Source organism: Haliotis rubra, unplaced genomic scaffold, assembly GCF_003918875.1.
Source record: "Haliotis rubra isolate DU_JTF1 unplaced genomic scaffold, ASM391887v1 Scf373, whole genome shotgun sequence".
Lineage (NCBI taxonomy): Eukaryota > Metazoa > Mollusca > Gastropoda > Lepetellida > Haliotidae > Haliotis > Haliotis rubra.
This window is the reverse complement of record NW_025767050.1, coordinates 619,240-646,792: the sequence shown is the minus strand read 5'-3', so window position 1 is coordinate 646,792 and position 27,553 is coordinate 619,240. Positions and strand designations below refer to the sequence as shown.

The 27,553-nt window shown below is 44.2% G+C and overlaps 2 protein-coding genes across 2 annotated transcripts; both read right to left on the bottom strand.

Moving 5' to 3' along the window:
• Positions 1-286: 286 nt before the first annotated feature.
• LOC124286057 lies at positions 287-13,801 on the bottom strand. Its single transcript, XM_046722376.1, has 9 exons — positions 13,731-13,801; positions 12,658-12,788; positions 11,841-11,999; positions 5,242-5,288; positions 4,665-4,720; positions 4,369-4,508; positions 2,298-2,456; positions 1,576-1,622; positions 287-854 (listed from the first exon to the last, which is right to left on the bottom strand). The coding sequence occupies exons 1-9, from the start codon at positions 13,796-13,798 to the stop codon at positions 720-722; spliced, it is 942 nt and encodes a 313-aa protein (XP_046578332.1). The 5' UTR covers positions 13,799-13,801; the 3' UTR covers positions 287-719.
• Positions 13,802-16,521: 2,720 nt separating this feature from the next.
• Positions 16,522-24,211, bottom strand: LOC124286051 (calmodulin-4-like). The gene is made up of 6 exons (XM_046722369.1): positions 24,110-24,211; positions 20,942-21,020; positions 20,261-20,412; positions 18,314-18,487; positions 17,314-17,360; positions 16,522-16,713 (listed from the first exon to the last, which is right to left on the bottom strand). The coding sequence occupies exons 2-6, from the start codon at positions 21,013-21,015 to the stop codon at positions 16,603-16,605; spliced, it is 558 nt and encodes a 185-aa protein (XP_046578325.1). The 5' UTR covers positions 21,016-21,020; positions 24,110-24,211; the 3' UTR covers positions 16,522-16,602.
• Between the last annotated feature and the right edge of the window lie 3,342 nt (positions 24,212-27,553).

Here is a 27,553-nt window from a genome sequence, read left to right as displayed (position 1 = left end):
ATATTTGGCTCTTCCCCACATGCCGTTTGACTTATCCGTCCATGATATTCGGCTAATCCTATTTGATATTCGACTGATTCAAACATGATAAACTGCTCATTCAATGTGATATTCGGCTGAATATAAATTGATTTTTAACTGATCACTCTATGTTGTTCGTCTAATCCAACGTGATATTCGGCTTATCCCAAGTTGATATTCGGTTCGTTTTGCCTTACATTGAGCTGCGTACACAGTTACAAAACTCAGCCGAATCCCAGTCAGTTCATTAATACAACACTACATCACCTGTCAACACTTCTTTATCACTTTGTATTACATGTACATTGTACTTGAAAATATTGATGAAGCATGCCAACATTTTATAAATCGTATAGATGAGCTCATTGAGCTATCACCACTTACTTTTACATAACAATTTCCGAAAACGAATTATACGGTTATCTAATATCTTTTATTGATCGTTATCTCTTCCAAAACTCTTATTTTATACACACACATAATATATGGAGACAAAGTCAAATTTCAAATAAATAATACATGAAACGATACGCTTGAATAGTGATTAAACATCATCTAGAACAATACAAGACAACCTCAGAGTGTTCTGACAATGCTAATACATTGATTTTACACAATGATAGGAAACCATTGATATTACACTTGTTTTTGCAACTTTAAGAAGAGTGTTTTGTGCACACAGACAGTCCAGAACCCACTCATATCCACAGTCTGAGCAAGAAGATGACAGAGCCGCCAAGGAGGATTGATGGGGAACAGTTGACGGCGACCCCTGTAGGAGGCGCGGGGGTCGTAGCTTGAGGATACACCTTCTTGAGCGCAACCCAGTCAGCCTTTAACATAAAACGACAAATGAGAGAATTTGAAAAACATCATTGCTATAACTATATTGAAATCTTCTTCAATTAGAGCAAGGAGTCACTCCCTTTTCTAGAGATATTTGTAAGCTGTATTAGTAATGTGTGAGTGAGTTTACTTTTACGCCGCTTTTAGCAATATCTCGGCGGGGGGCAGCAAAAATGGGCTCATTGTGCTCATATGGAGAATCGAGCCAAGGTCTTTGGCGTGACGAACGAACGCCTTAACCACTAGGCTACCCTACCGTCCTATATTAGTAATGAATGGTCCTGTTTGTGATCTTAAGTGACGTTATTTTTATGGTTGAGGTCTCCCCGTAGCCCATTTCTGCTTCACCTCACCTCACTCCACCTCACTCCACCTCACCCCGCTCCACCTCTACTCACCTCAGCTCACTCCACCACACCTCACCACACCACACCTCACCTCACTCCCCCTCACCCCACCACACCTCACCCCACCACACCTCACCACTCCACCTCCCACCTCACCACACCACACCCGCCACACCCCACCTCACCTCACTCCACCTCATTCCACCTCACCCCACCTCAGCTCATTTCCACCACACCCACATCAGCACTCCTCACCCACCCCCCCCCCCGCCCCGCCCACCCCTCCACTCCACCTCACCACCGCCCCACCTCAACTCAACTCAACAACTCAACTCAACAACTCAACTCAACTCCTAATTACCTGTATTACAGCAGTCTCAAACTCATCAGTTGTCAGTTTACCGCTTCCTTTAAAAAGATATACTTATATATGAGTAGTTATATATGCAAAGGTAGGGCGTTCCATACACTGCATCAATATTTCACACGCGTTGTGTTTGACTACAGGGAATTTAACGCCGCACTAAGCAATTTCCCAGCTATATGAGGGCGGTCTGTAAATAATTTAGTCTGGACCAGACAATCCAGTGATTAACACCAGAAGCATCGACCTACGCAATTTGGATAATTGAAATGCATCAACGAACTCAGCGAGCCTGACTACCGGATCTCATGAACCGCCTCTTACGACAAGCAGTGGTTGCTGAAGACCGATTGGGATCCTGATCTTCATTGACCACCTACACCTACACACGATTGCAGCTAGCTCGGGAAATACATATAAAAATGTAAGTTCGTCACATGTGTCTACTGTTCCTTTAGAAAAACGATATGCAAGAAAGACAAAGGTAGCTCTCAGAATTAAATATTTAACTTCAAGACTTTCACATGATTATAATCTCTTATAATGCGGATACCAATACGGATATCTCCTTTTGATCGTACATGGCTTCAAAATTTCGTAAATCCTTAAAAAAAACTCAGCTATGAGCTTGAAATATCAATTACGACTTTCACCTTCAGAGCCAATCAAAACCAAAATAGAGTGCCACTGTGGTAAATTGATATGAAGAGGCGGCATACCGTCCTGATCAAATCGTGACAGTTTGATATCGTCAATGTCGATGTAGTTGTTCTGAGTGCTGTCAAGGTTGTCGAAAGCAACAATGGCAACCTCCTTCCGGTCCCCGTATCTCGACACGGCGCCGCTGACAAACTCACAACGGCTTACTTTGTAGTCATCTGAAAACAAAGTCGAACCTGAAACACGACCTGGCAATAACACGGGGTGAGGGGTGATTGGATGGGATGGAATAGGGTGAGGTGGGATGGAACATGGTGAGGTGGGATGGAATATGGTGAGGTGGGATGGAATATGGTGAGGTGTGGTTGGGTGGGATGGAATAGGGTGAGGTGTGGTTGGGTGGGATGGAACAAGGTGAGGTGGGATGGAATAGGGTGAGGTGGGATGAAATAGAGTGAGGTTTGGTGAGATGAATAGGGTGAGATAGGTGAGGTGGGAAGAAACAGAGTGAGATAGGTGAGGTGGGAAGGAATAGGGTGGAATAGGGCGAGGTTTGGTGAGATGGAATAGGTGAGGTTTGGTGAGATGGAATAGGTGACGTTTGGTGAGATGGAATAGGTGACGTTTGGTGAGTTGGAATAGGTGAGGTTAGTCTCTATCGAATAGGGTGAGGTGGAATGGAATAGGGTGAGGTGGGAAGGAATAGGGTGAGATAGGTGAGGAGGAAGAGGGTGAGGTGGTTTGGTGAGATTGAATAGGTGAGGTCGGTGAGATAGGTGAGGTAGGAAGAAATAGGGAGAGTTTTGGTGAGATGGAATAGGTGAGGTTGGGTTCTATCGAGTAGGGTGAGGTGGAATGGATTAATGTAAGGTTGGATGGAATAGAGTGAGATGAGGTAAGATGGTTTGGAATAGAGTGAGATAAGGTAAGATGGTATGGAATAGAATTGGACGGGGTTGGATGGAATAGAGTGAGATAAGGTAAGATGGTATGGAATAGAATGGGGTGGGGTTGGATGGAATAGAGTGAGATAAAGTAAGATGGTATGGAATAGAATGGGGTGGGGTTGGATGGAATAGAGTGAGATAAGGTAAGATGGTATGGAATAGAATAGGGTGGGGTTGGATGGAATAGAGTGAGATAAGGTAAGATGGTATGGAATAGAATGGGATGGGGTTGGATGGAATAGAGTGAGATAAGGTAAGATGGTATGGAATAGAATAGGGTGGGGTTGGATGGAATAGAGTGAGATAAGGTAAGATGGTATGGAATAGAATGGGATGGGGTTGGATGGAATAGAGTGAGATGAGGTAAGATGGTATGGAATAGAGTGAGATAAGGTAAGATGGTTTGGAATAGAGTGAGATAAGGTAAGATGGTATGGAATAGAATAGGGTGGGGTTGGATGGAATAGAGTGAGATAAGGTAAGATGGTATGGAATAGAATAGGGTGGGGTTGGATGGAATAGAGTGAGATAAGGTAAGATGGTATGGAATAGAATGGGGTGGGGTTGGATGGAATAGAGTGAGATAAGGTAAGATGGTATGGAATAGAATGGGGTGGGGTTGGATGGAATAGAGTGAGATGAGGTAAGATGGTATGGAATAGAATGGGGTGGGGTTGGATGGAACAGGGTGAGATAAGGTAAGATGGTATGGAATAGAATAGGGTGGGGTTGGATGGAACAGGGTGTAGTTATAGTGTTTATCACTAATGTTATCCTCTGATTCATCTACGGCCCAGTTCTAATATCAACCCGCCAGTATGAAACAACGTGGAACGTATGTAGTGTACACACCCGTGAAGCATTGCATATGATAGCAAGTTACCTTAACGGGTTGGATCAAGTTGGGATAACAATGTATGGATGAACAACGTCTTTATTGCAGTGAGAGATGTCTGTAATAAAGAAGTTGTTCATCCATGTATTGCCATCCTTCCTTATCGATCCAACTTCTAAATGTCTCTCAAAGATGTTATGTAAGTTGTTCGTTAGCATAACTTGTATTTATGACGAACTCATGTGTGTACAAACTCGCTGTTTGGCTGAAACATGTCGATTCAACGTTCAACATTAACTCCCTCATCCACGTGAGCACGGACATCCCAACTCCAGCTGTTCTACCCACCATCTTTGTCAAAGCTGGATATGTAGTGAGCCTGAAGTTCAGTTCGTGTAACGTCACCGTCATCGTTGGAATCCACGTCCTTCTTGATGACGTCAATCTGGAGTGTAGACTTGATGTCTCCTTCTTGAGGCGCTGTCACGCTGGAAATACAAAGGGCGTAAAACTAAATTCACTCACTCCCCTTTATGCATGACATCTCAACGAGGTTGTGAGTGAAAACAATTTTGACTATGAAACAGTCAGCTCTTTTATCATAATAACACGTTTAATGTGAGCATGTGTAAAGTTGACCTCACCGAGAAAGCTGTTCAAACTTCTTATACGCAGCTGAATCCATAGCCAATTCATAATCCTGAAAGTACAAACTTGCAGTTGTGCTAATGTTTTTTGTGAACCATTTTATAATATTTACATAGATAAATTCGCGGAAGGGGTTCCAAATGCGGAATTTACAGACACTGAGAAACAAGTTGTCTATTAATATTGATGTCAGCGGCGGTGCGGAAGTCAATCAACAGGTTCAATCTGATGAAATAGCTGTGAATAGAACTATCAATGATCTACCAGATTTGAGTATTTGTGAAGTTTAATGTAATCATCTAAATCCTATTTCATTTCCAAAAATTACATTTCTTCTTCCAAATCCTTGTTTTTTGTGATTATAAATGTATTTGATATTGGTATTGTTTTGCATACATTTTAAACAGAAGTACTTAAATGATATGCAGCATTACATTCAAACCACCATATGGCTCTGATGTTTATCGTACATCGAACGTCATGTTGAAGAGAAACACCAAGAGAGGACTATTCGACACATCAGCATAATGTTGAGTGCTTCTCATTCTCATACTTAGTTATATATATACATACCCGTTCAATTGCTTGTCGGAGTTCTGATACTGAGACTTCCCTGTCACCTGCAAATGATAGGAAATGTGTCTGTATTTACCAACACTTGGCCACACACGCGAATTATCCTGTATCGATTGCACAGAAAACAAACACATTGAAACTGGAAGAGTGAGTAAGTGAGTGTGGTTTTACGCCGCTTTTAGCAATATTCCAGCAATATCACGGGGGGTGGAGGAGCAACCACAGAAATTGGCGTGGCGATCGAACGCTTTTAAAACCACTAGACTACCCACAAAATGTGTGAAGCCCATTTCTGGTGTCCTCCGCCATGATATTGCTAGAATATTGCTAAAAGCGGAGTAAAACTAAACTCTCTCACTCATCTGTTCATTGCCGCCTCTTCGTTTGTCACTTCTTGTCTCTTCTTCTGTCCATTGCTGTCTCGTCGTCTGTTCATTCCTGTCTCGTCGTCTGTCCACTGTTGTCTTTTCGTCTGTTCATTGCCGCCCCTTCGTCTGTCCACAGTTGTCTCTTCGTCTGTCCACAGCCGCTCCTTCGTCTGTTCATTGCCGCCTCTTCGTCTGTCCACAGCCGCTCCTTCGTCTGTTCATTCCCGCCTCTTCGTCTGTCCACTGTTGTCTCTTCGTCTGTCCACACCCGCCCCTTCGTCTGTCCACAGCCGCTCCTTCGTCTGTTCATTGCCGCCTCTTCGTCTGTCCACAGCCGCTCCTTCGTCTGTTCATTGCCGCCCCTTCGTCTGTCCACACTTGTCACTTCGTCTGTCCACAGCCACTCCTTCGTCTGTCCACAGTTGTCACTTCGTCTGTCCACAGCCGCTCCTTCGTCTGTCCACAGCCGCTCCTTCGTCTGTTCATTGCCGCCTCTTCGTCTGTCCACAGCCGCCCCTTCGTCTGTCCACAGTTGTCACTTCGTCTGTCCACAGCCGCCCCTTCGTCTGTCCACAGCCGCTCCTTCGTCTGTTCATTGCCGCCTCTTCGTCTGTCCACAGCCGCTCCTTCGTCTGTTCATTGCCGCCTCTTCGTCTGTCCACAGTTGTCTCTTCGTCTGTCCACAGTTCTCACTTCGTCTGTCCACAGCCGCCCCTTCGTCTGTCCACAGTTGTCACTTCGTCTGTCCACAGCCGCCTCTTCGTCTGTCCACAGTTGTCTCTTCGTCTGTCCACAGCCGCCTCTTCGTCTGTCCACAGCCGCCCCTTCGTCTGTCCACAGTTGTCACTTCGTCTGTCCACAGCCGCCCCTTCGTCTGTCCACAGTTGTCACTTCGTCTGTCCACAGCTGCCCCTTCGTCTGTCCACAGTTGTCTCTTCGTCTGTCCACAGCCGCCCCTTCGTCTGTCCACAGTTGTCACTTCGTCTGTCCACAGTTGTCTCTTCGTCTGTCCACAGTTGTCACTTCGTCTGTCCACAGCCGCCCCTTCGTCTGTCCACAGTTGTCACTTCGTCTGTCCACAGTTGTCTCTTCGTCTGTCCACAGCCGCCCTTCGTCTGTCCACAGCCGCCTCTTCGTCTGTCCACAGTTGTCACTTCGTCTGTCCACAGCCGCCCCTTCGTCTGTCCACAGTTGTCACTTCGTCTGTCCACAGCCGCCCTTCGTCTGTCCACAGTTGTCACTTCGTCTGTCCACAGCCGCCCCTTCGTCTGTCCACAGTTGTCTCTTCGTCTGTCCACAGCCGCCCCTTCGTCTGTCCACAGTTGTCACTTCGTCTGTCCACAGTTGTCTATTCGTCTGTCCACAGTTGTCACTTCGTCTGTCCACAGCCGCCCCTTCGTCTGTCCACAGTTGTCACTTCGTCTGTCCACAGTTGTCTTTTCGTCTGTCCACAGCCGCCCCTTCGTCTGTCCACAGCCGCCCCTTCGTCTGTCCACAGTTGTCTCTTCGTCTGTCCACAGCCGCCCCTTCGTCTGTCCATAGCCGCCCCTTCGTCTGTCCACAGTTGTCTATTCGTCTGTCCATAGCCGCCCCTTCGTCTGTCCACAGTTGTCACTTCGTCTGTCCACAGCCGCCCCTTCGTCTGTCCATAGCCGCCCCTTCGTCTGTCCACAGTTGTCTCTTCGTCTGTCCATAGCCGCCCCTTCGTCTGTCCACAGTTGTCACTTCGTCTGTCCACAGCCGCCTCTTCGTCTGTCCACAGTTGTCTCTTCGTCTGTCCACAGCCGCCTCTTCGTCTGTCCACAGCCGCCCCTTCGTCTGTCCACAGTTGTCACTTCGTCTGTCCACAGCCGCCCCTTCGTCTGTCCACAGTTGTCACTTCGTCTGTCCACAGCTGCCCCTTCGTCTGTCCACAGTTGTCTCTTCGTCTGTCCACAGCCGCCCCTTCGTCTGTCCACAGTTGTCACTTCGTCTGTCCACAGTTGTCTCTTCGTCTGTCCACAGTTGTCACTTCGTCTGTCCACAGCCGCCCCTTCGTCTGTCCACAGTTGTCACTTCGTCTGTCCACAGTTGTCTCTTCGTCTGTCCACAGCCGCCTCTTCGTCTGTCCACAGCCGCCTCTTCGTCTGTCCACAGTTCTCACTTCGTCTGTCCACAGCCGCCCCTTCGTCTGTCCACAGTTGTCACTTCGTCTGTCCACAGCCGCCCCTTCGTCTGTCCACAGTTGTCACTTCGTCTGTCCACAGCCGCCCCTTCGTCTGTCCACAGTTGTCTCTTCGTCTGTCCACAGCCACCCCTTCGTCTGTCCACAGTTGTCACTTCGTCTGTCCACAGTTGTCTCTTCGTCTGTCCACAGTTGTCACTTCGTCTGTCCACAGCCGCCCCTTCGTCTGTCCACAGTTGTCACTTCGTCTGTCCACAGTTGTCTTTTCGTCTGTCCACCAGCCGCCCCACAGCCGCCCCTTCGTCTGTCCACAGTTGTCTCTTCGTCTGTCCACAGCCGCCCTTCGTCTGTCCATAGCCGCCCCTTCGTCTGTCCACAGTTGTCTCTTCGTCTGTCCACAGCCGCCCCTTCGTCTGTCCATAGCCGCCCCTTCGTCTGTCCACAGTTGTCTCTTCGTCTGTCCACAGTTGTCTATTCGTCTGTCCATAGCCGCCCCTTCGTCTGTCCACAGTTGTCACTTCGTCTGTCCACAGCAGCCCCTTCGTCTGTCCATAGCCGCCCCTTCGTCTGTCCACAGCCGCCTCTTCGTCTGTCCACAGTTGTCACTTCGTCTGTCCACAGCCGCCCCTTCGTCTGTCCACAGTTGTCACTTCGTCTGTCCACAGCCGCCCCTTCGTCTGTCCACAGTTGTCACTTCGTCTGTCCACAGCCGCCCTTCGTCTGTCCACAGTTGTCTCTTCGTCTGTCCACAGCCGCCCCTTCGTCTGTCCACAGTTGTCACTTCGTCTGTCCACAGTTGTCTCTTCGTCTGTCCACAGTTGTCACTTCGTCTGTCCACAGCCGCCCCTTCGTCTGTCCACAGTTGTCCTTCGTCTGTCCACAGTTGTCTTTTCGTCTGTCCAGCCGCCCTTCGTCTGTCTGTCCCGCCCTTCGTCTGTCCACAGGTTGTCTTTTCGTCTGTCCATAGCCGCCCCTTCGTCTGTCCACAGTTGTCTCTTCGTCTGTCCACAGTTGTCACTTCGTCTGTCCACAGCCGCCCCTTCGTCTGTCCACAGTTGTCACTTCGTCTGTCCACAGCCGCCCCTTCGTCTGTCCACAGTTGTCACTTCGACTGTCCACAGCCGCCCCTTCGTCTGTCCACAGTTGTCTCTTCGTCTGTCCACAGCCGCCCCTTCGTCTGTCCACAGTTGTCACTTCGTCTGTCCACAGTTGTCTCTTCGTCTGTCCACAGTTGTCACTTCGTCTGTCCACAGCCGCCCCTTCGTCTGTCCACAGTTGTCACTTCGTCTGTCCACAGTTGTCTTTTCGTCTGTCCACAGCCGCCCCTTCGTCTGTCCACAGCCGCCCCTTCGTCTGTCCACAGTTGTCTTTTCGTCTGTCCATAGCCGCCCCTTCGTCTGTCCATAGCCGCCCCTTCGTCTGTCCACAGTTCTCACTTCGTCTGTCCACAGCCGCCTCTTCGTCTGTCCACAGTTGTCTCTTCGTCTGTCCACAGCCGCCTCTTCGTCTGTCCATAGCCGCCCCTTCGTCTGTCCACAGTTCTCTCTTCGTCTGTCCATAGCCGCCCTTCGTCTGTCCATAGCCGCCCTTCGTCTGTCCACAGTTCTCCTTCGTCTGTCCACAGCCGCCTCTTCGTCTGTCCACAGTTGTCTCTTCGTCTGTCCACAGCCGCCTCTTCGTCTGTCCATAGCCGCCCCTGCGTCTGTCCACAGTTGTCTCTTCGTCTGTCCAGCCCGCCCTTCGTCTGTCCATAGCCGCCCTTCGTCTGTCCACAGTTGTCTCTTCGTCTGTCCACAGCCGCCTCTTCGTCTGTCCATAGCTGCCCCTTCGTCTGTCCACAGTTGTCTCTTCGTCTGTCCACAGCCCGCCTCTTCGTCTGTCCATAGCCGCCCTTCGTCTGTCCACAGTTCTCACTTCGTCTGTCCACAGCCGCCCTTCGTCTGTCCATAGCCGCCCCTTCGTCTGTCCACAGTTGTCTCTTCGTCTGTCCACAGCCGCCTCTTCGTCTGTCCATAGCCGCCCCTTCGTCTGTCCACAGTTCTCACTTCGTCTGTCCACAGCCGCCCCTTCGTCTGTCCATAGCCGCCCCTTCGTCTGTCCACAGTTGTCTCTTCGTCTGTCCACAGTTGTCTTTTCGTCTGTCCACAGCCGCCCCTTCGTCTGTCCACAGTTGTCTTTTCGTCTGTCCATAGCCGCCCCTTCGTCTGTCCATAGCCGCCCCTTCGTCTGTCCACAGTTCTCACTTCGTCTGTCCACAGCCACCTCTTCGTCTGTCCACAGTTGTCTCTTCGTCTGTCCACAGCCGCCTCTTCGTCTGTCCATAGCCGCCCCTTCGTCTGTCCACAGTTCTCACTTCGTCTGTCCATAGCCGCCCCTTCGTCTGTCCATAGCCGCCCCTTCGTCTGTCCACAGTTCTCACTTCGTCTGTCCACAGCCGCCTCTTCGTCTGTCCACAGTTGTCTCTTCGTCTGTCCACAGCCGCCTCTTCGTCTGTCCATAGCCGCCCCTGCGTCTGTCCTCAGTTGTCTCTTCGTCTGTCCACAGCCGCCCCTTCGTCTGTCCATAGCCGCCCCTTCGTCTGTCCACAGTTGTCTCTTCGTCTGTCCACAGCCGCCTCTTCGTCTGTCCATAGCTGCCCCTTCGTCTGTCCACAGTTGTCTCTTCGTCTGTCCACAGCCGCCTCTTCGTCTGTCCATAGCCGCCCCTTCGTCTGTCCACAGTTCTCACTTCGTCTGTCCACAGCCGCCCCTTCGTCTGTCCATAGCCGCCCCTTCGTCTGTCCACAGCCGCCCCTTCGTCTGTCCATAGCCGCCTCTTCGTCTGTCCACAGTTGTCTCTTCGTCTGTCCACAGCCGCCTCTTCGTCTGTCCATAGCCGCCCCTTCGTCTGTCCACAGTTCTCACTTCGTCTGTCCACAGCCGCCCCTTCGTCTGTCCATAGCCGCCCCTTCGTCTGTCCACAGTTGTGTCTTCGTCTGTCCACAGCCGCCCCTTCGTCTGTCCATGGCCTCCCCGTCGTCTGTCCACAGTTGTCTCTTCGTCTGTCCACAGCCGCCCCTTCGTCTGTCCACAGTTGTCTCTTCGTCTGTCCACAGTTGCCACTTCGTCTGTTCATTACCGCCTCTTCGTCTGTCCACAGTTGTCTCTTCGTCTGTCCACAGTTGTCTCTTCGTCTGTCCACAGTTGTCTCTTCGTCTGTCCACAGTTGTCTCTTCGTCTGTCCACAGTTGTCTCTTCGTCTGTCCACAGTTGTCTCTTCGTCTGTCCACAGTTGCCACTTCGTCTGTTCATTACCGCCTCTTCGTCTGTCCACAGTTGTCTCTTCGTCTGTCCACAGTTGTCTCTTCGTCTGTCCACAGTTGTCTCTTCGTCTGTCCACAGTTGTCTCTTCGTCTGTCCACAGTTGCCACTTCGTCTGTTCATTACCGCCTCTTCGTCTGTCCACAGTTGTCTCTTCGTCTGTCCACAGCCACCCCTTCGTCTGTCCACAGTTGCCACTTCGTCTGTTCATTACCGCCACTTCGTCTGTCCATTTTTGTCTCGTCGTCTGTCGTTGTCGGAAAGCGCACGTAAAATCTCCAAAACATCGGCCTCAATGTAACGCCTGTATTTCTTCTATGAGTACCTCGACACGAGCACGATGTACAACTGGTAGGAAACACACTGAGGTTAACTCATTCACGTGCGAGCCAGAAACCTCGCTCTTTGCTGCCCGTGATTTCTGAGCGTGCATGCCGCTCATTGTGTCTTTGTTAATTCGAGTGCATTAAATGTTGTTGACCAATGAACGATGATGTACTGTGACTGTACTATAACTGAGCCCAAATGGAAAACACGATGATTATACGTACGGGGAGTTTGCTGTCCAAAAACGTTCACTGTAATCTGATAAAGGCAATTCATTTTTTTACACGAACAAGTGTAGCAGCCATGTGTATGAATGTAAACATTATTCGGGTCAGGCCCCGTGCACCTGCCGCTGAGATCCCACAAATGAAGATGCTATACGTGTATTGCTGTACACTAATTCACTCACTCACTCGTCCACCCTTCGTGTTTACATACCATCAGCGTCCAGCGCGAGAAAATCTGTATCCGACGTCGTGAGCATGTTGTCTCCGTTGGTGTCGACGATGTCGAAGTAATTCAGTGCGGCAAGTTTGGAGTCGTCATATATGTTGACAGCTTCATTGACCCACTCACAGCGAGAAATAAATCCGTTATCTGAAGCCATGACAAAAATGAAACAAATTAGAATACTAAAACATTTAAAATTTCCAAGTGGGTATATACAATGCATTTAGAGTAGAAAACGTGTGGATCGCTTCATCTAATGTTACAGGGCACATTTTATGCATGTCTGTGTGTTTGATGTTTTATGGCTCACATAGCAATATTCCTGCTGTGTGGCAGCAGTCTGTAAATATTCGAGTCTGGATCAGACAGACCATTGACTGACATCATGAGCATCGATATACGCAGTGTGGATACGATGACGTGTTGACTAAGACCTATCTCACCCGGTACTTGTCTCTAACCACAAGCTGAACGCAAACTCTAACCCAGAACTTGACGAGCTTTTGTTTGTCCATCTGTCCGTCCGTCTGTCTGTCTGTGAGTAAAGGGGCGACGGTATTGTTTCGTTATCTGTCCACAGTCGTCTCTTCGTTTGTCTATTGTCGTCCCTTATGGGGGGTGGGGTAGCCTCTTGGTTAAAGCCTCCACTCGTCACGCCGAAGACCCGGGTTCGATTCCCCACATGGCAACAATTTGTGAAGCCCATTTCTGGTGTCCCCCGCCGTGATATTGCTGGAATATTGCAAAATGCGGCGTAAAATAATACTCACTCACTGTGTGTAGAGGTAGTCTATTCTAGATATACCGTCTTTATCACCACGCCCCAGGTTGAGAAAGAGTTCTGAGCGGATGACGATGGAGTTGTTGTCTCGGTCGACGTCCATGAGCAGCTTGTCCAAGTCCAGCCGGCTCCCTTGGTACCCGGCTCCCCGCTTGCTGCAACATCATAACGGACCATCATTGTCCACGTAGGTGTAAGTAACGTTGTGAAACGTAGTTGTACTGAGCAACCCATGTCTGAGAGAATTACCCACCCATTGGCTGATATCTTTCGATGCAAGGTTCGAACCCAGACACGGGAAGAGAGAAAACACACATATATAAAAATATTTTTTAAAAATGATACTTTTCTTGACATGTTGTTACATTCTAAAATTATGCAAACTACATACATGCTTTCTGTTTGCAGGTTCTTTTCATCATGGTGACAACAACAATTTCATTTCGACGCGGTTGTAATATGTTTACAGATATATTCCTTTCCGAAGGTTTCTTAACATTCTTTAAACAGTCGTTGTCTTTAAGTGAAATATTGACAAAATATGGGAAGATAAATCCTGACATGATTAAAGATAACTAGCTCATTTGATAACTGGTTATCTGTTAGTCAATGTAACACTGTAACACTGTAACACTGTACAGGATAGCGGTGGTTGTTCACCAACACGTACACAATGTTTAGGACTTGTACTCAAAACAGCTTTTCATAGCTTATCGTAATAGCCCTTGTTTGTTGCAGCCGCGAATAGTTGCACTGATGCGGCTTAAAGCAACATTGACTCCCTTCTTTGTTGACCTCTGTGACAGACAACTAGGGTGTCTGACAGCACGAGTGTCTGACAAACGGGGTGTCTAACAACTAGGGTGTCTGACACATGAGGAATGTAACTCCTTCGGTGTCAGACAACTCTGGTGTCTGACCACATGGGTGTCTGAAAGAAGCGGTGTCTGATAGACGGGATGTCTTACAACATGGTGTTTAACCTGTTGGGCGTCAGGCACCTGGGGTGTCTGACAAATTATGTGTCTGACAGCCGATGTGTTTGACAGAAGAGGTAGGTCGGATGGTAGAAGTAGATTTGACAAGGTGATGAATACCTTCTGAGACCAGCTTCTGTCAAGGTGGCGGACCACAAGGCTATCCATAGAAATACGATGACCTTCATGGCAGATCTAAAATAGACCAACAAGATATTATTAATAAAAAAGATTCATAATGTATATTCTATAAAACTAATGTTTAAGGGCACCTGAGCTTTCCTTTAACTCGCCAGCTTCTGTAACGACGTGGTGATGAATTGTTTCAGTAAAATATCTATCACTCTTGATGATGAGAAGAGTTTATATTCACATTACCGCCTGGTACCGACTTTAAAACAGCTGTGATATTTGAAACCGTTTATTGTGAGTATCAAATGTACATACAGATATCTTGATGATACTGTTTGTCACGTCGGAGATCCTCGCGGGTCTATATTCAACATATTTGTTTAACACCAAACTCAGCAGTATGGTGGCGGTCGGTAAATAATCGAGTCAGGACTACACAATCCAGTGATCAACATCATGAGCATCGTTCTACCTAGCTGAGATACGATGACATGTGTCAACCAAGTCAGCGAACCTGACCACCCGATCTCGTTACTCGCCTCTTGTGAAAAGCATGGGTTACTGAAGACCAATTCTAACCCGGATCGTCACGGGTATTCAACATACACAAGATTGTTATAAAGGCATGTTTATAAAAACAGAACCAGTTTCTATTCTTGTCACAACCATAAGAATCTAAACACAAATCACGAGAAAACGCCAGATTCAAAACCTCACCCAGTGAAGTGTCTACAATTGAAATTTGAGTTAATGATTCGTCGATAATTATTCGATCGAACCGGTCGCACGTGATTACATGAATTGGAAGGCTGGCGATTATTTTAGTGTTGATGTATGTTGTGACGGATGATTTTCTTCAATGACCATGAACAATTACGTATATCACACATGCTATCCTACCTTCATGCAATCTTCGACTCGAAGGCGCAAACAGTTATAAAATCTCTCTCTTTTCTCAAAAGTGTTTGATGGCACGCCTAGAGTACCAACATCACGTGACGAAACCTGTATACCTGATATATAGAAATAGACTCTTCCGTTTCCATGCCTACAGGTAGGACAAGATTCCCCGCTATAACCCTTGAATCTCATATATTGTGACTCTACTGATATAAAGGATGTATGGGTGGTATTCGAGTGCTGACTCGGGTGAGGACATGGGTGCAGCACGAAGCATGAGATTCAGAGTATGACGAATGAACTTAAAGAATACTTAATTACCGACCGAATCTTTATAATCAACAGACCTTAAATCAATTGTAATACGATGTGTTTTTACACCACAAGCCTAGTGAAATTAACAGTGGATGAGTGCAGTGGTCAGTTATAACGCTCAGTATTTTTATCACAGAAGTTACCGTTATTCTGAACTGGTGCAAATCATTGGGCATTAGGTCAAATATGAATACAATGTATAATAATTATGAATGAAAATGACGTGTTAATGAGATTCACAGTCCTACATGTACTAATCAGGACTGTACATTTTTGTACATTATCTACATAGATATGACACCGGGAGCCTTGTAGCAAAGATGGTTGCGTGGAAACTACAAACTCAAACTTCGAATCCCACCGAGCTTCATGTCGTGTTCGTGAATGTGTTTTTGCTGTATGTATAATATCAATTCTATCATGAATAAAGTTGGCAATGAAAGTAAATCTTCTTACAACGCTAGACACTTAGCATGTTCTCCCTGACCTTACTTCTATATACCTATTAATGTTAAGAAACATAGAAGGCGTGGCTTTTAACATTACCCATATAAATGACCTTAAGGTAGGGGCTACAGATCCTTCCCACATTTTGATCTTCAAAACGTTTAGCTTATAGCATTTAATACCCGTGAAGATCCGTGGTATAATTGGCCTTCAGCATCCAAATGTTTGATGTCAGATTTTAACATTATCAGGCTGAGTACTAATCATATCCCAATTGACTGGTCCAGACTAGATCAGATACAGATCGCCGCCATGTAGCTGGAATATTGCTGATCCTTCCCACAAAAACAAACTCAAGCAAACAAACATTCCTAAAAAGACTTAGGAATAAAAAGCGTCACAATTATTGGATTATGAAGGTGTTTAGGTTCCCGTTTAGGGTCTAATCACATTTTGTAGAGCGATACCTTATACATCATGCTCATAAAGTATCTTGTTAATTCACAGAAAAAACGCTACATCTGTGTTCGATGGTACGTATTACTCGTATGAGTGATCTGTGTCACAGTCAGCTGTCCCATCGTACTCTGGGACTTCTTCTTAAAGGACGCTCGGTCAACGAGTGAGTGAATGTGGTTTTAAGCCGCTTTTAGCAATATTCCAGCAACATCACGGCGGTTCACACAGAAATGGACACATTTTATATTATTCATGTAGAGAATCAAACCCGGGGCTTCAGCGTGAAGATCGAACGCTTTAACCTCTAGGCTACCCCACCGCCCATCGGACAATGAAACCAACCCACTCACATGTAATATGGGGTAAGGTCAGAAAGTGAGATGGTCGGTGGGCGTTGGGGTAGCCTAGTGGTTAAAGTGTTCGGTCTTCAAGCTGAAGCCTCGGGTTCGATTTCCTCATGGATAAAATGTTTAAAAGTTCAAATGATATTGAAACTTGTAACAAAATTGCATTTTCATTCCAAGTAGGGATTCTAGCGCAACATCCTCGCTACTTTGCACTAGTAGCTGTACTAAAATTGTTGCCTGACAGCCGAACAGCTCCTTTGTCTTGAAATTCCCCATGATGAATACGGAAAGAAGAAACAACTCCCTCCTGACTGAGCAATGTCATTTATTTACAAAACTGTGTATCCGTATTTCCGCTGTGCAGAGATTATTTGCCTCTCCATGTGATATTGCTACATCTTCCTCGAAGCGCACTTCTTTTTCTGCAGCTTCATCTCTCGCGGAGGAAGACGGTAGATGTAATAAGTCTCGCAATCGGCTTTCCGCTGCGCCGCCAAGTCCATCTGATACACACAACATGGGACAGTTGTACATTAGACGCAAGTATCATTGCTGACAAGCATCCCTTTTCCAACATTTACTCTTTAAAACAGTAGGAAATACTCGAATACTACTTACAGCTGGTAAATATACAAAACATATCCTGCTCCTGTGTGACTCTACTGCACGTGCACTCTATGGGACGTGTTTTCGTGTTCAGTTTTACATAAACGTTCTGGCGTACTATGGCGACCGCCAACACCTGTCTTTGTTCTAAAATGTGGCCACATGCATCACCGATTCAATCCTACAGTAGGGGCGGTGGGGTAGCCTAATGGTTCAAGCGTTCGCTCGTCACGCCGAAGACCCCCCGGGTTCGATTCCCACATGGGTACAATGAGTATAGCCCATTTTTGGTGCCCCCCGCCGTGATATTGCTGGAACATTGCTAAAAGGGGCGTAAAACCATACTCACTCACTCACACACTCAATCCTACAGTACATGATCTTGCACACTTAAGAAAGTGTAAGAAAGAAAATTTCTATGACGTAGGTTGTTGACATCAATGCCATGTTAAATGTCTCATGAAGCAGAATGTGTGTTTGGTGACCGGTGTTTTTACCTGTCGTAGACCTTTGATCAGTTCATAGCTGCTCAGTTCTTCATCCTCTGTAATGAAGACATAACATCAAAGGGGAGATGAAAATACTGGCTCCTTATAAGATAACTAAGTATATAGAAGAAACACTCTGTGGGACGTGGTACATGATGGATGATCTGTTGGATAAACACACACACTGGCCCACAGGTAGCCTTGTCCTCCAAATGACCCACAATTCATTGTGCCTTTTTAGGCTTTTCAGTGCCAATATGTACGATTCCAAGATAGAATAGATCTCCTGGAACTAATTCCTGCTCCTAATTATTGGTTTGTCAGGTTCAGACATACTTACGTACAGGCCGCCCTCACATAGCTTGACTACTGTTCGGTGCGGCATTAGTGATGTTCCGATTAAACGAAATAATCGAAGATTGGTCGCAGTGACCAAACAACCAAGCAATCGATCACATTTTCTCATAATCGAACATAAACGATTTTGGAACTACTGTTTTAGTCTTTGAAATACTTGACAGAGGAACATATCTTAGAAGTTGTCAGGGCCTGAAAACATGTTTATTTCTTAGAAAACTCACTTCACTAACTGAAAAGTCATGACTGAATGTTTCTCTAAGACTCCAGGAAGTTTATGTTCATGATATATTAGTCATCACTTTAAAGTAACAAGTTGCATCATGTTATACTTTTCTGCAGTAACAACCTGAATAGGAAAATCTGAAAATGACGCTAACCAATTTTTTTCGATGATTGTTCGTTGGTAATGAAGCAATCATCAATTGTGAGATTTCAACCAATTCCCAACACTAAGCAGCATGAAGATCACACACTTAAGACTTACACAACACATTAAGCCGATGAGGCCATGATAACACCCATATATTGTTTAAAGCGGTGTAAAACACTCACTCACTCACTCACTCACTCACTCACTCACTCACTCACCCACCCACCCTCACTCACTCACTCACCCACCCACCCACTCACTCAGCACAAAATGTCTTACTGTTTGAATCCAACTCAGCCATCATTGGAGCAAGCATATCAACATCCTCGACTGTCAGGTAGTTGTCTCCATCCCAGTCATAGTTGTCGAAGTTGTTGTTGGAAATGTCGATGCGGGCGCCGTATTGTTCGAATCTGTTACGAACAAACTCAGAACGGGTCACGCGTCTGTCACCTTCATGAGCAAGGGGAGATATCAGGATAATAATTTGTATGTCTACAGAGACACTTGTCATAAGCCTCACCCAATCCACTAGACGCCAATAGAAACGTCACCCTTCTATCTTTATGAATTTCTTAAAAACTATCAAAGATATGTTAGAAGGTATTAGTTTACAAGAAAGCTTAACAACACAGCTTTATGCAAGTCACGAAAATACATTCTCAAATGCATTCATATTCAGTTGATGTGCATCTTTTCAGAAGAGTTACATTGTCCAATTTTCGTCCATGCCGAAATAAACCAATAACAGTGATTTAGATGTCCAAAAGAAAGGTTGAAATAAAATTCTGCTTTGGGACAAACATATACCATTTAAAGTCACAATTTTTCAACTACTAAAACAAGAAACAACTGTTGTAGAGTGTGTAAAATTGTAATATAATCATTCCTATGATTTCAGTCTTTTAAAATATTTTCTGCTGATTTGCATTTGTGAAAACAAGTAAAAGTGTCTTTGATATTGTGAAAGAATGTTTAGGAACATCTAAAATTATCTTTGTTAACATCTATGCTTGCGAGGTAACATTTTGCCATTTTCTGTTTACACATAGCAATATCAGTCGCCAAAACGCAGAAATATTCAAGCGGTATTTGCATCCATTTCACATGTATAATGATTCTATAGGGTCTAAAGAGAGCCTAGAATGCATGATATGACATACAAGTACGAGAAATATGCTACGATTAACAGCTGAAGAGAGAGAAAGAGCCATTGTAATGGTGCTGATGTGGTCGACATACAATGCTGTTGCCAACGCCCTCGGATGCCACCCTATCACGGTTATAAGACTTATTCAGGGCTTCAGACACACTTGGGTCCCCGTAGACAGAAGTGGACGTCCACGCATCACAACGCCAGCTGAATATAGCGATCTCCGTCATTAAGGAAGGAAGGTAACGTTTCTTTTGGCGTTTAGTGTTTAAACGTCATAATCAGGCATTCATTGTAATACACAAAGTGCATGTAAGTGTGATGGTCTGAGGTGCTACATGTAATGTGTGTTTCAAGCATCATGATGTATCCAGAGATTGCAAAACGAGTGGGTGTCGAATATGGAAAATAATCCAGTTTTTTTAACGTTTTGATTAAGCGAGTGAATAAATCAAAACGTTTAAATATATCTCGTTTGAATATTTTCCATATTCAACATCCACGAATTTCGTTATCTATCTATTACACACAGGAAAACAGCGTGATCCATGATGACAAATCAAGCAGACGATGCTGGATGCAAAAAATACGAAAGGGAGATAACTCTGTCACGACAACTTTATAGATGAAAATAAACGATTAAAAATATTCAGTTGAAAACAATACTAATTCCCAGGACATAGAAATTTAATTTTTATTATCCACAAACCTAATGATTTGTTTGGTTGACATTTTTGGTCAAAAACTGCTTGAATGGAGTAATATTGTTAATTTAAAATATCGTGATGGCAACAGAGAGTTCGGCATTATGACATCACTATCGTTCAATAACCTAGTTTGGTTACACAACATTCGTTGGATAACTTTCAACAGGTTACACAACACCTGTTTCAAATAAGCAAAAGTTATCTCATGAAGATATTCAGAACACGTGTGTAATAATTGAAGATAGCCACAAACTGCTGCCTTTTTGCAACAAAAACACAAAATATTCTCACCCAGGCTGACAGTGCTTAACGCTGTGTATCTTCAGTTATTTATGCATTATCTGAATCAAACGGCACAGCTCTTACCATCAGAGTCGTAGGTGGTGATGTGTTCCCCGATTTCTTCAAGTGTGATGACGCCGTCGTTGTTGGTGTCGGTGACGTTAACAGCTTTTTGTATGTCATAAGAATTCTGAATGAATACTTCCCACGGTTTGGCAAACTTGGACCAGAAGTTCCTGAAAACGGACTGTGAAGTTGCAAGTGTGTAGACTGAAAAAAGTTAGAACATTCAGGGGCCTGGTGTACTATACAGTATTTATACGTGTAGAACACTTTCAATTTTAATTCCATTTCTCCAGAAAGTCTCCGCACTATGGGCAGTCTCGGACATGGGTATTTACAAGCCTGAGAAAGCAAATTTGCAGACAAAAGCTTATTCGTCTTCAGGTTTATATACGAAATAGGTGTATTCCGAAGTCTTTTATCAGTTTCCAGATATAAATCCGAGTAACGATGGTGGTCCAGAAACATCAATAGCCATGTGATTTAATAACAGGATCATGTCTGACTTTGTGAGGAATTGGAAACAGACGTGTCAGTGGAATATGGACACAATTTAAGTTAAAATGACGGGCGGGCAAGCTACTCACGGCAGCCACTCTGTTCTTATTTCAGCCGCATTTAAATATAAGCAGTGACAAAAGCATTAAGCTTTGATTTATTATTGACAAGATATGTTTTAAATGTCAGCGTTAACGTCCCTACCATCCACTAAAGTCGGCGTCGACGGAGGCGGCAAACACCAGCAGTCCAACAGCGACTACCTCGACACGAACCATTGTTTCTGTAAACAGGAGCGACGGAGACAGCTATTGGACATACACCACAACCAAATCAAAATATATTACTATACATCGAAAACGATCATCGGTGTAAGACGCGCCCAGGGGAGGCAACTCTGCGCCTAGAAATATGTCGATTAGGTCACCGGTGTTACTGTGTGAGAGACATTTTGTTTGTTCAAGAAATCCATCTTAGATAAACACGAACACCAACCAAAGCAAATTCAAGAATGAGTCGTAGTGTATATGCTCTGTACTTGTATAGAGCAAGGTAGAGGTCACAAGGGGAGAGGTTGGTCAATATTGACAGTGAATCATGTCACCATAGCGACGACATAATCAACAAAGTGTCGTACGGCGTAGTTGGGACGATTTGTTTCAGTTAATACACGCATGTCAAAGGACGTTAACGGCAGCGAACACGTTATCCGAAAGGAACTGCATGGTTAATGCCTATTGAAAATGTTACATATTGTAGTGGGTTTTTGTTCTGATGTAAACCACACGCCAGCCCTTTGGAGTGGATGAGGGCTCAATCTCCTTGCCTGCGTCATACACAATTCGTGACAACATGGAACTTGTTACAAATAATAATTCGTTTACCTGTATATTGATAAATATTGATTTAAAATTAATTTTACATGATTTAGCTGTGATGTTCTTGAGTCTTGAGGTAAATAGTGAATATAATATCAACATGGGACACACAGATATGTGATAGAGGGTGTCTAGGAGTAAATTGTCAACATAATATCAACATCAGACAGACACAGATATGTGGAGGGGGGTCTAAGGGTAAATAGTCAACATAATATCAACATGGGACACACACAGATATGTGTTTGAGGGGTCTAAGGGTAAATAGTCAACATAATATCAACATCGGACACACACAGATATGTGGTGGAGGGTCTAAGGGTAAATAGTCAACATAATATCAACACTGGACACACAGATATGTGGTGGAGGGTCTAAGGGTAAATAGTCAACATTATATCAACATCGGACACAAATATGTGGTGGAGAGGGTCTAAGGGTAAATAGTCAAGATAATATAAACATCGGACACACACAGATATGTGTTGGAGGGTCTAATGGTAAATAGTCAACATAATATCAACATCGGACACACACAGATATGTGTTGGAGGGTCTAAGGGTAAATAGTCAACATGATATCAACACTGGACACACACAGATATGTTGTGGAGGGGGTCTAAGGGTAAATAGTCAACATGATATCAACACTGGACACATACAGATATGTGGTGGAGAGGGTCTAAGGGTAAATAGTCAACATAAAATCAACACTGGACACACACAGATATGTGGTGGAGAGGGTCTAAGGGTAAATAGTCAACATAATATCAACACTGGACACACACAGATATGTGTTGGAGGGTCTAAGGGTAAATAGTCAACATGATATCAACATCGGACACACACAGATATGTGTTGGAGGGTCTAAGGGTAAAGAGTCAACATAATATCAACATTGGAAAACAGATATGTTGTGGAGAGGGTCTAAGGGTAAATAGTCAACATAATATCAACATCGGACACACACAGATATGTGGTGGAGGGTCTAAGGGTAAATAGTCAACATGATATCAACATCGGACACACACAGATATGTGTTGGAGGGTCTAAGGGTAAAGAGTCAACATAATATCAACATTGGAAAACAGATATGTGGTGGAGAGGGTCTAAGGGTAAATAGTCAACATAATATCAACACTGGACACACACAGATATGTGGTGGAGAGGGTCTAAGGGTAAATAGTCAACATAATATCAACACTGGACACACACAGATATGTGGTGGAGGGTCTAAGGGTAAATAGTCAACATAATATCAACACTGGACACACACAGATATGTTGTGGAGAGGGTCTAAGGTAAATAGTCAACATAAAATCAACACTGGACACACACAGATATGGGTGGAGAGGGTCTAAGGTAAATAGTCAAGCATAATATCAACACTGACACACACAGATATGTGGTGGAGGGGTCTAAGGGTAAATAGTCAACATAATATCAACACTGGACACACACAGATATGTGGTGGAGAGGGTCTAAGGGTAAATAGTCAACATAATATCAACACTATAACACAACACTAAATAGTCACATAATATCACACTGGACACACACAGATATGTGGTGGAGAGGGTCTAAGGGTAAATAGTCAACATAATATCAACACTGGACACACACAGATATGTGGTGGAGAGGGTCTAAGGGTAAATAGTCAACATAAAATCAACACTGGACACACACAGATATGTTGTGGAGGGGTCTAAGGGTAAATAGTCAACATAATATCAACACTGGACACACACAGATATGTGGTGGAGAGGGTCTAAGGGTAAATAGTCAACATAAAAATCAACACTGGACACACACAGATATATGTTGTTGTGGAGGGGTCTATGGCAAATAGTCAACATAATATCAACACTGGACAGACATACTAGATGTGGGTGGAGAGTCAACATAAAATAGTCAACATAATATCAACACTGGACACATACAGATATGTGGTGGAGGGTATAAGGGTAAATAGTCAACATAATATCAACACTGGACACACACAGATATGTGGTGGAGAGGGTCTAAGGGTAAATAGTCAACATAAAATCAACATCGAACACTCACAGAGAATAGAGTAGAATGTTATTCCAATAAAACCTTTGGGAAAGGACTTCATGAATCACTTAACGTCAATCAGAGTTGTATGTTGGGTATGAGTGTGGATAGTGTGCATTTATTGTGTAACATATTGAACTGTTACAGTTCCACACAGTCATACATATATTTGTGCAGTAAAATTAAGAAAGGCTTTATTTCGGAACTTAAAGTATATGCCTCGGCAACATCTTTACCTGAATGGTCTATATTGTAACGGGGGACTCGATATACACGCACGGGTGTCCCCACACTTCCAACTGGTCATGAAGACACAGACAAGGTTTAATAATACATGCGACAAAAATCTGTTTCTTAAGTTGTTAATACAGAGCCACGTCGTATGTATGTTATAAACCCCTTGATTAAACAAATGGAGAAAAGCAATGTTAACCACTTACCTCCACAAGGCGGTTAAACCCACTGAGGAGATTGTACTCGACTGCGGGAAGGGGAATTGAATGGGGGAATGCACTGAATGGCATACCGGTTAAAGAACTATTTGTGATCCCGCCCGAGGTAAACTTGACACTGGTTAGCTGGCAAACGGTTTTTATTGCAATGATCGCGATGTGTAGACCCAGACACTGACTAGTGGTAACATGAAACATGACACTGCCTGGTATAAGTGGGGAAATATCAAATACATAGAATCCGCTATCTGTCCTGTCAGGAACGTGTGGGTTCGTGGGCTGTAGAGCGGACAGTCGTGATGGCGAGCGTCTAAGTCTGGACTAGTCAGTCCCACAGTCCCTGAACCGCATTATTTCCCAACACCCCGATCCTCCCTGCAACGTTATAACCCTAAATGAAGCAAGTCTGGATGACAGGGCAAGTTTGTAGAGGTGGCGACTTCACGCCCCGCCTTAGACTTACGTTGTTGTTATTTGCTTTAGTTAACATCGCACGCACAACTAAGGTATTTCGGCGACGGGGTTGTACACGTATTAAGAAATGAGGGGAACAACAAAATAGGAATTTTGAAAGAGTGGTGTTACTACCCAAAAACGAAAAACAACCACTGAGTATTAAGGGAAATTTGAAAGGGACGCCGAATAAAAAAGGTTAAAAATATGAAATAGGTGAAGAACAATAGAGATTTGGAATTTAATATAGATGTAGAGTAATAAATGGTTATTGTCATTGTTTTGTTTTTACACCCAACCCATGTTTAAAAGTATATTTATAATAATGATAAAGATATAAAATGTTAAAAAGTGAAGTTGATAAAAAGAGATAACTCATTCGAAAAAAAATTAAATGGTAAAAAGTGGAATTAGTGTATTATTGTTTTTGTTACGAGATTGTTTGGTATACTTTTGTATGAATGAGATATTTAGTGACTGGTTTAATTAATATGGGGTTTGTTAGAATGTGCTTGAGATCAGAAGAGTTATTGTTGAGGTACTGTTTTAAAGCATTGGTAAATGGGGTTTTAGACTAACGCTTATAGTCTCTGAATAATATAATTCTGATAATAACAAATAATCCCATTTAAACTGAAAAGCAGCCCCTTGAAATGGGCAGACCTTAAATAGGTTAAGTGGGTTTTTTCCCAGGTGTCAATTTTAGGATAGTTGGGCTGTGAGCCATTTATCGCAGCACGCATCTTCAACACCGGTAACAGAAATGCTGATAATGCAAGCTACCAACACTTCAACAATCCAGCCCTAATATGTGACCCGTGGACAACACTGACCAGGATGACCCACCTTCCGGCTGTGTTTGGAAGTATATGGAAACACTATTCGTGTCTTTGGCTCGTTAATCCGAAAATATGTGGTCAGTTTTGAGTACGATTTAGATTAACCTGGATTCAATGACACATGACCATGTATTCTAGTCTTTCCCTTTCTACGAGGATTTGAAATTTTCTAAAACATAATATGTTATGGAGTGAGTGAGTGAGTTTAGTTTTACGCCGCTCTTAGGAATATTTCAGCAATATCACGGCGGGGGACACCAGACATGGGCTTCACACATTGTATCCATGTGGGAAATCGAACCCGGGCCTTCAACGTGACGAGCGAACGCTTTAACCACAAGGCTACCCTACATGTTATGGATAATGATGTGTGAATATTTGATGCTCTAACAGCACATCCCGCAGCGTTGCCAGGATGTTGGAGTATATGAGCATTAAGATCAACTCGACTGCTTCATTGAGTGAATGTTGTTTAATGCCATGTTTCGCTGTATTACAGTTTCACAAATACCTGTAAATAACCAAGGACCAGACAAACGTACATGTATGTATCAAGATTTTACCAAGTTATCATCAATTTAGTGCGTCAACTTTATCCAATATCAAATAGGGGCCAATGGTGTACCTCATGACCGTGTTGTTTGGAAGTCTCATTGTCCAAAAGAACAACCTGCTGTCAAAAGGGACAGAGAATTCAATAACAGTTCATTTCATTGGCTTTAGAACAACATTAGGTTTGCTAGACTGTAAATGGGCGTATTCCAGAGAAGTTTAAAAGCATCACATCCATGACGTTGTGGACATGTTCAGGGTCGTACCAGAACGAGCTTTGCCGTTGTGTCGTTACAGATTGTGTTTGCCAAGGAAGGGCATCCACTGACAAGGTGTTAAACAGTCTCAGCTAATTCTATACTGATGTACAAAAGAAAGTACTAACCTGGTGTTTGGATAATATTAAAACAACCTTAATATTTTGCTAGCAATCAAATTCTTCATAGCATTTAGAAGTTGGTGTAGTAATACAAGACAAATCTTATGGATAACAACTTCTTGGTTTATTTTTCACAACGTTTCTGGGCTAGTTCTTCCCCCTTCTTCAGGTGAATAATGGTGATAGTGAACAGTACCAAGGCCAGATTAGCCATCACATCAGTCGACTCCTTAGAAAAACTGCCAGTGTTGATGTGACTTTTTATTCCGACAACACCTTCAAAGCCATCCTGAGAGCGAATGGAAGAGGTAGCAACAATCAGGGAGAACCCAATCCCAGAGGATGTGTCTACAAAATTAGTTGTGATTGTGGGAGCAGCTATATTGCAGAAACATGTCGGCCCTTCAAATAAGACTAAAAGAACATAAAACTTCAGTTGGAAAATCTGATCTCAAATCTGCCCTCTCAGAACACATCGTTAACAATCCCAACCACTCTATGAACTGGCAACACACCGAAATCCTGGCTTCCAACATCAGCAATTGGCGCAAAAGAAAACTGTGTGAGTCAATCAGCATAAGACGATTAGTGCCTGAGATCAACAGAGATCAAGGGGTTTACCTCCCCAGCGCCTGGTCCATCACCCAGAAATCATAGACTTTCAAACTCAATCTGCTTTAACCACTCTGCTATGTAAACACACCCATGCCCTTATTGTAAAACATACCCTATCATTGTATTCTGCTCTTTGATCTCACTGCATTGTTTGTACATACTTAATTATATCTCCCTTTCCCTTGTATATACTCAATTTACATATCTGTCTTCCTGTACATCTATATGTATACTGTACTGTTCACTATCACCATTATTCACCTGAAGAAGGGGCAAGAACTAGCCCAGAACCGTTGTGAAAAATAAACCAAGAAGTTGTTATCCATAAGATATGTCTTGTATTTGCTAGCAATTTTCCAAATGGGTACGATATCTATGGTGTTATTGCAACACAATGCGTACACAATGTTTGTGACACTTTTCTAAATATTACGCTGTTTTCAGGAAAACATTTTACCAAATCATCAGGTGTGTACTTTCTTTTGTACGTCAGTTTATTTTATGTTAACATTCACTTAAGAATGAATAGTTTTTACTTGACCTGTGAATCCTATACTTTCAAATAGACATTGTCAAACTCTGGGAAGTCTACAA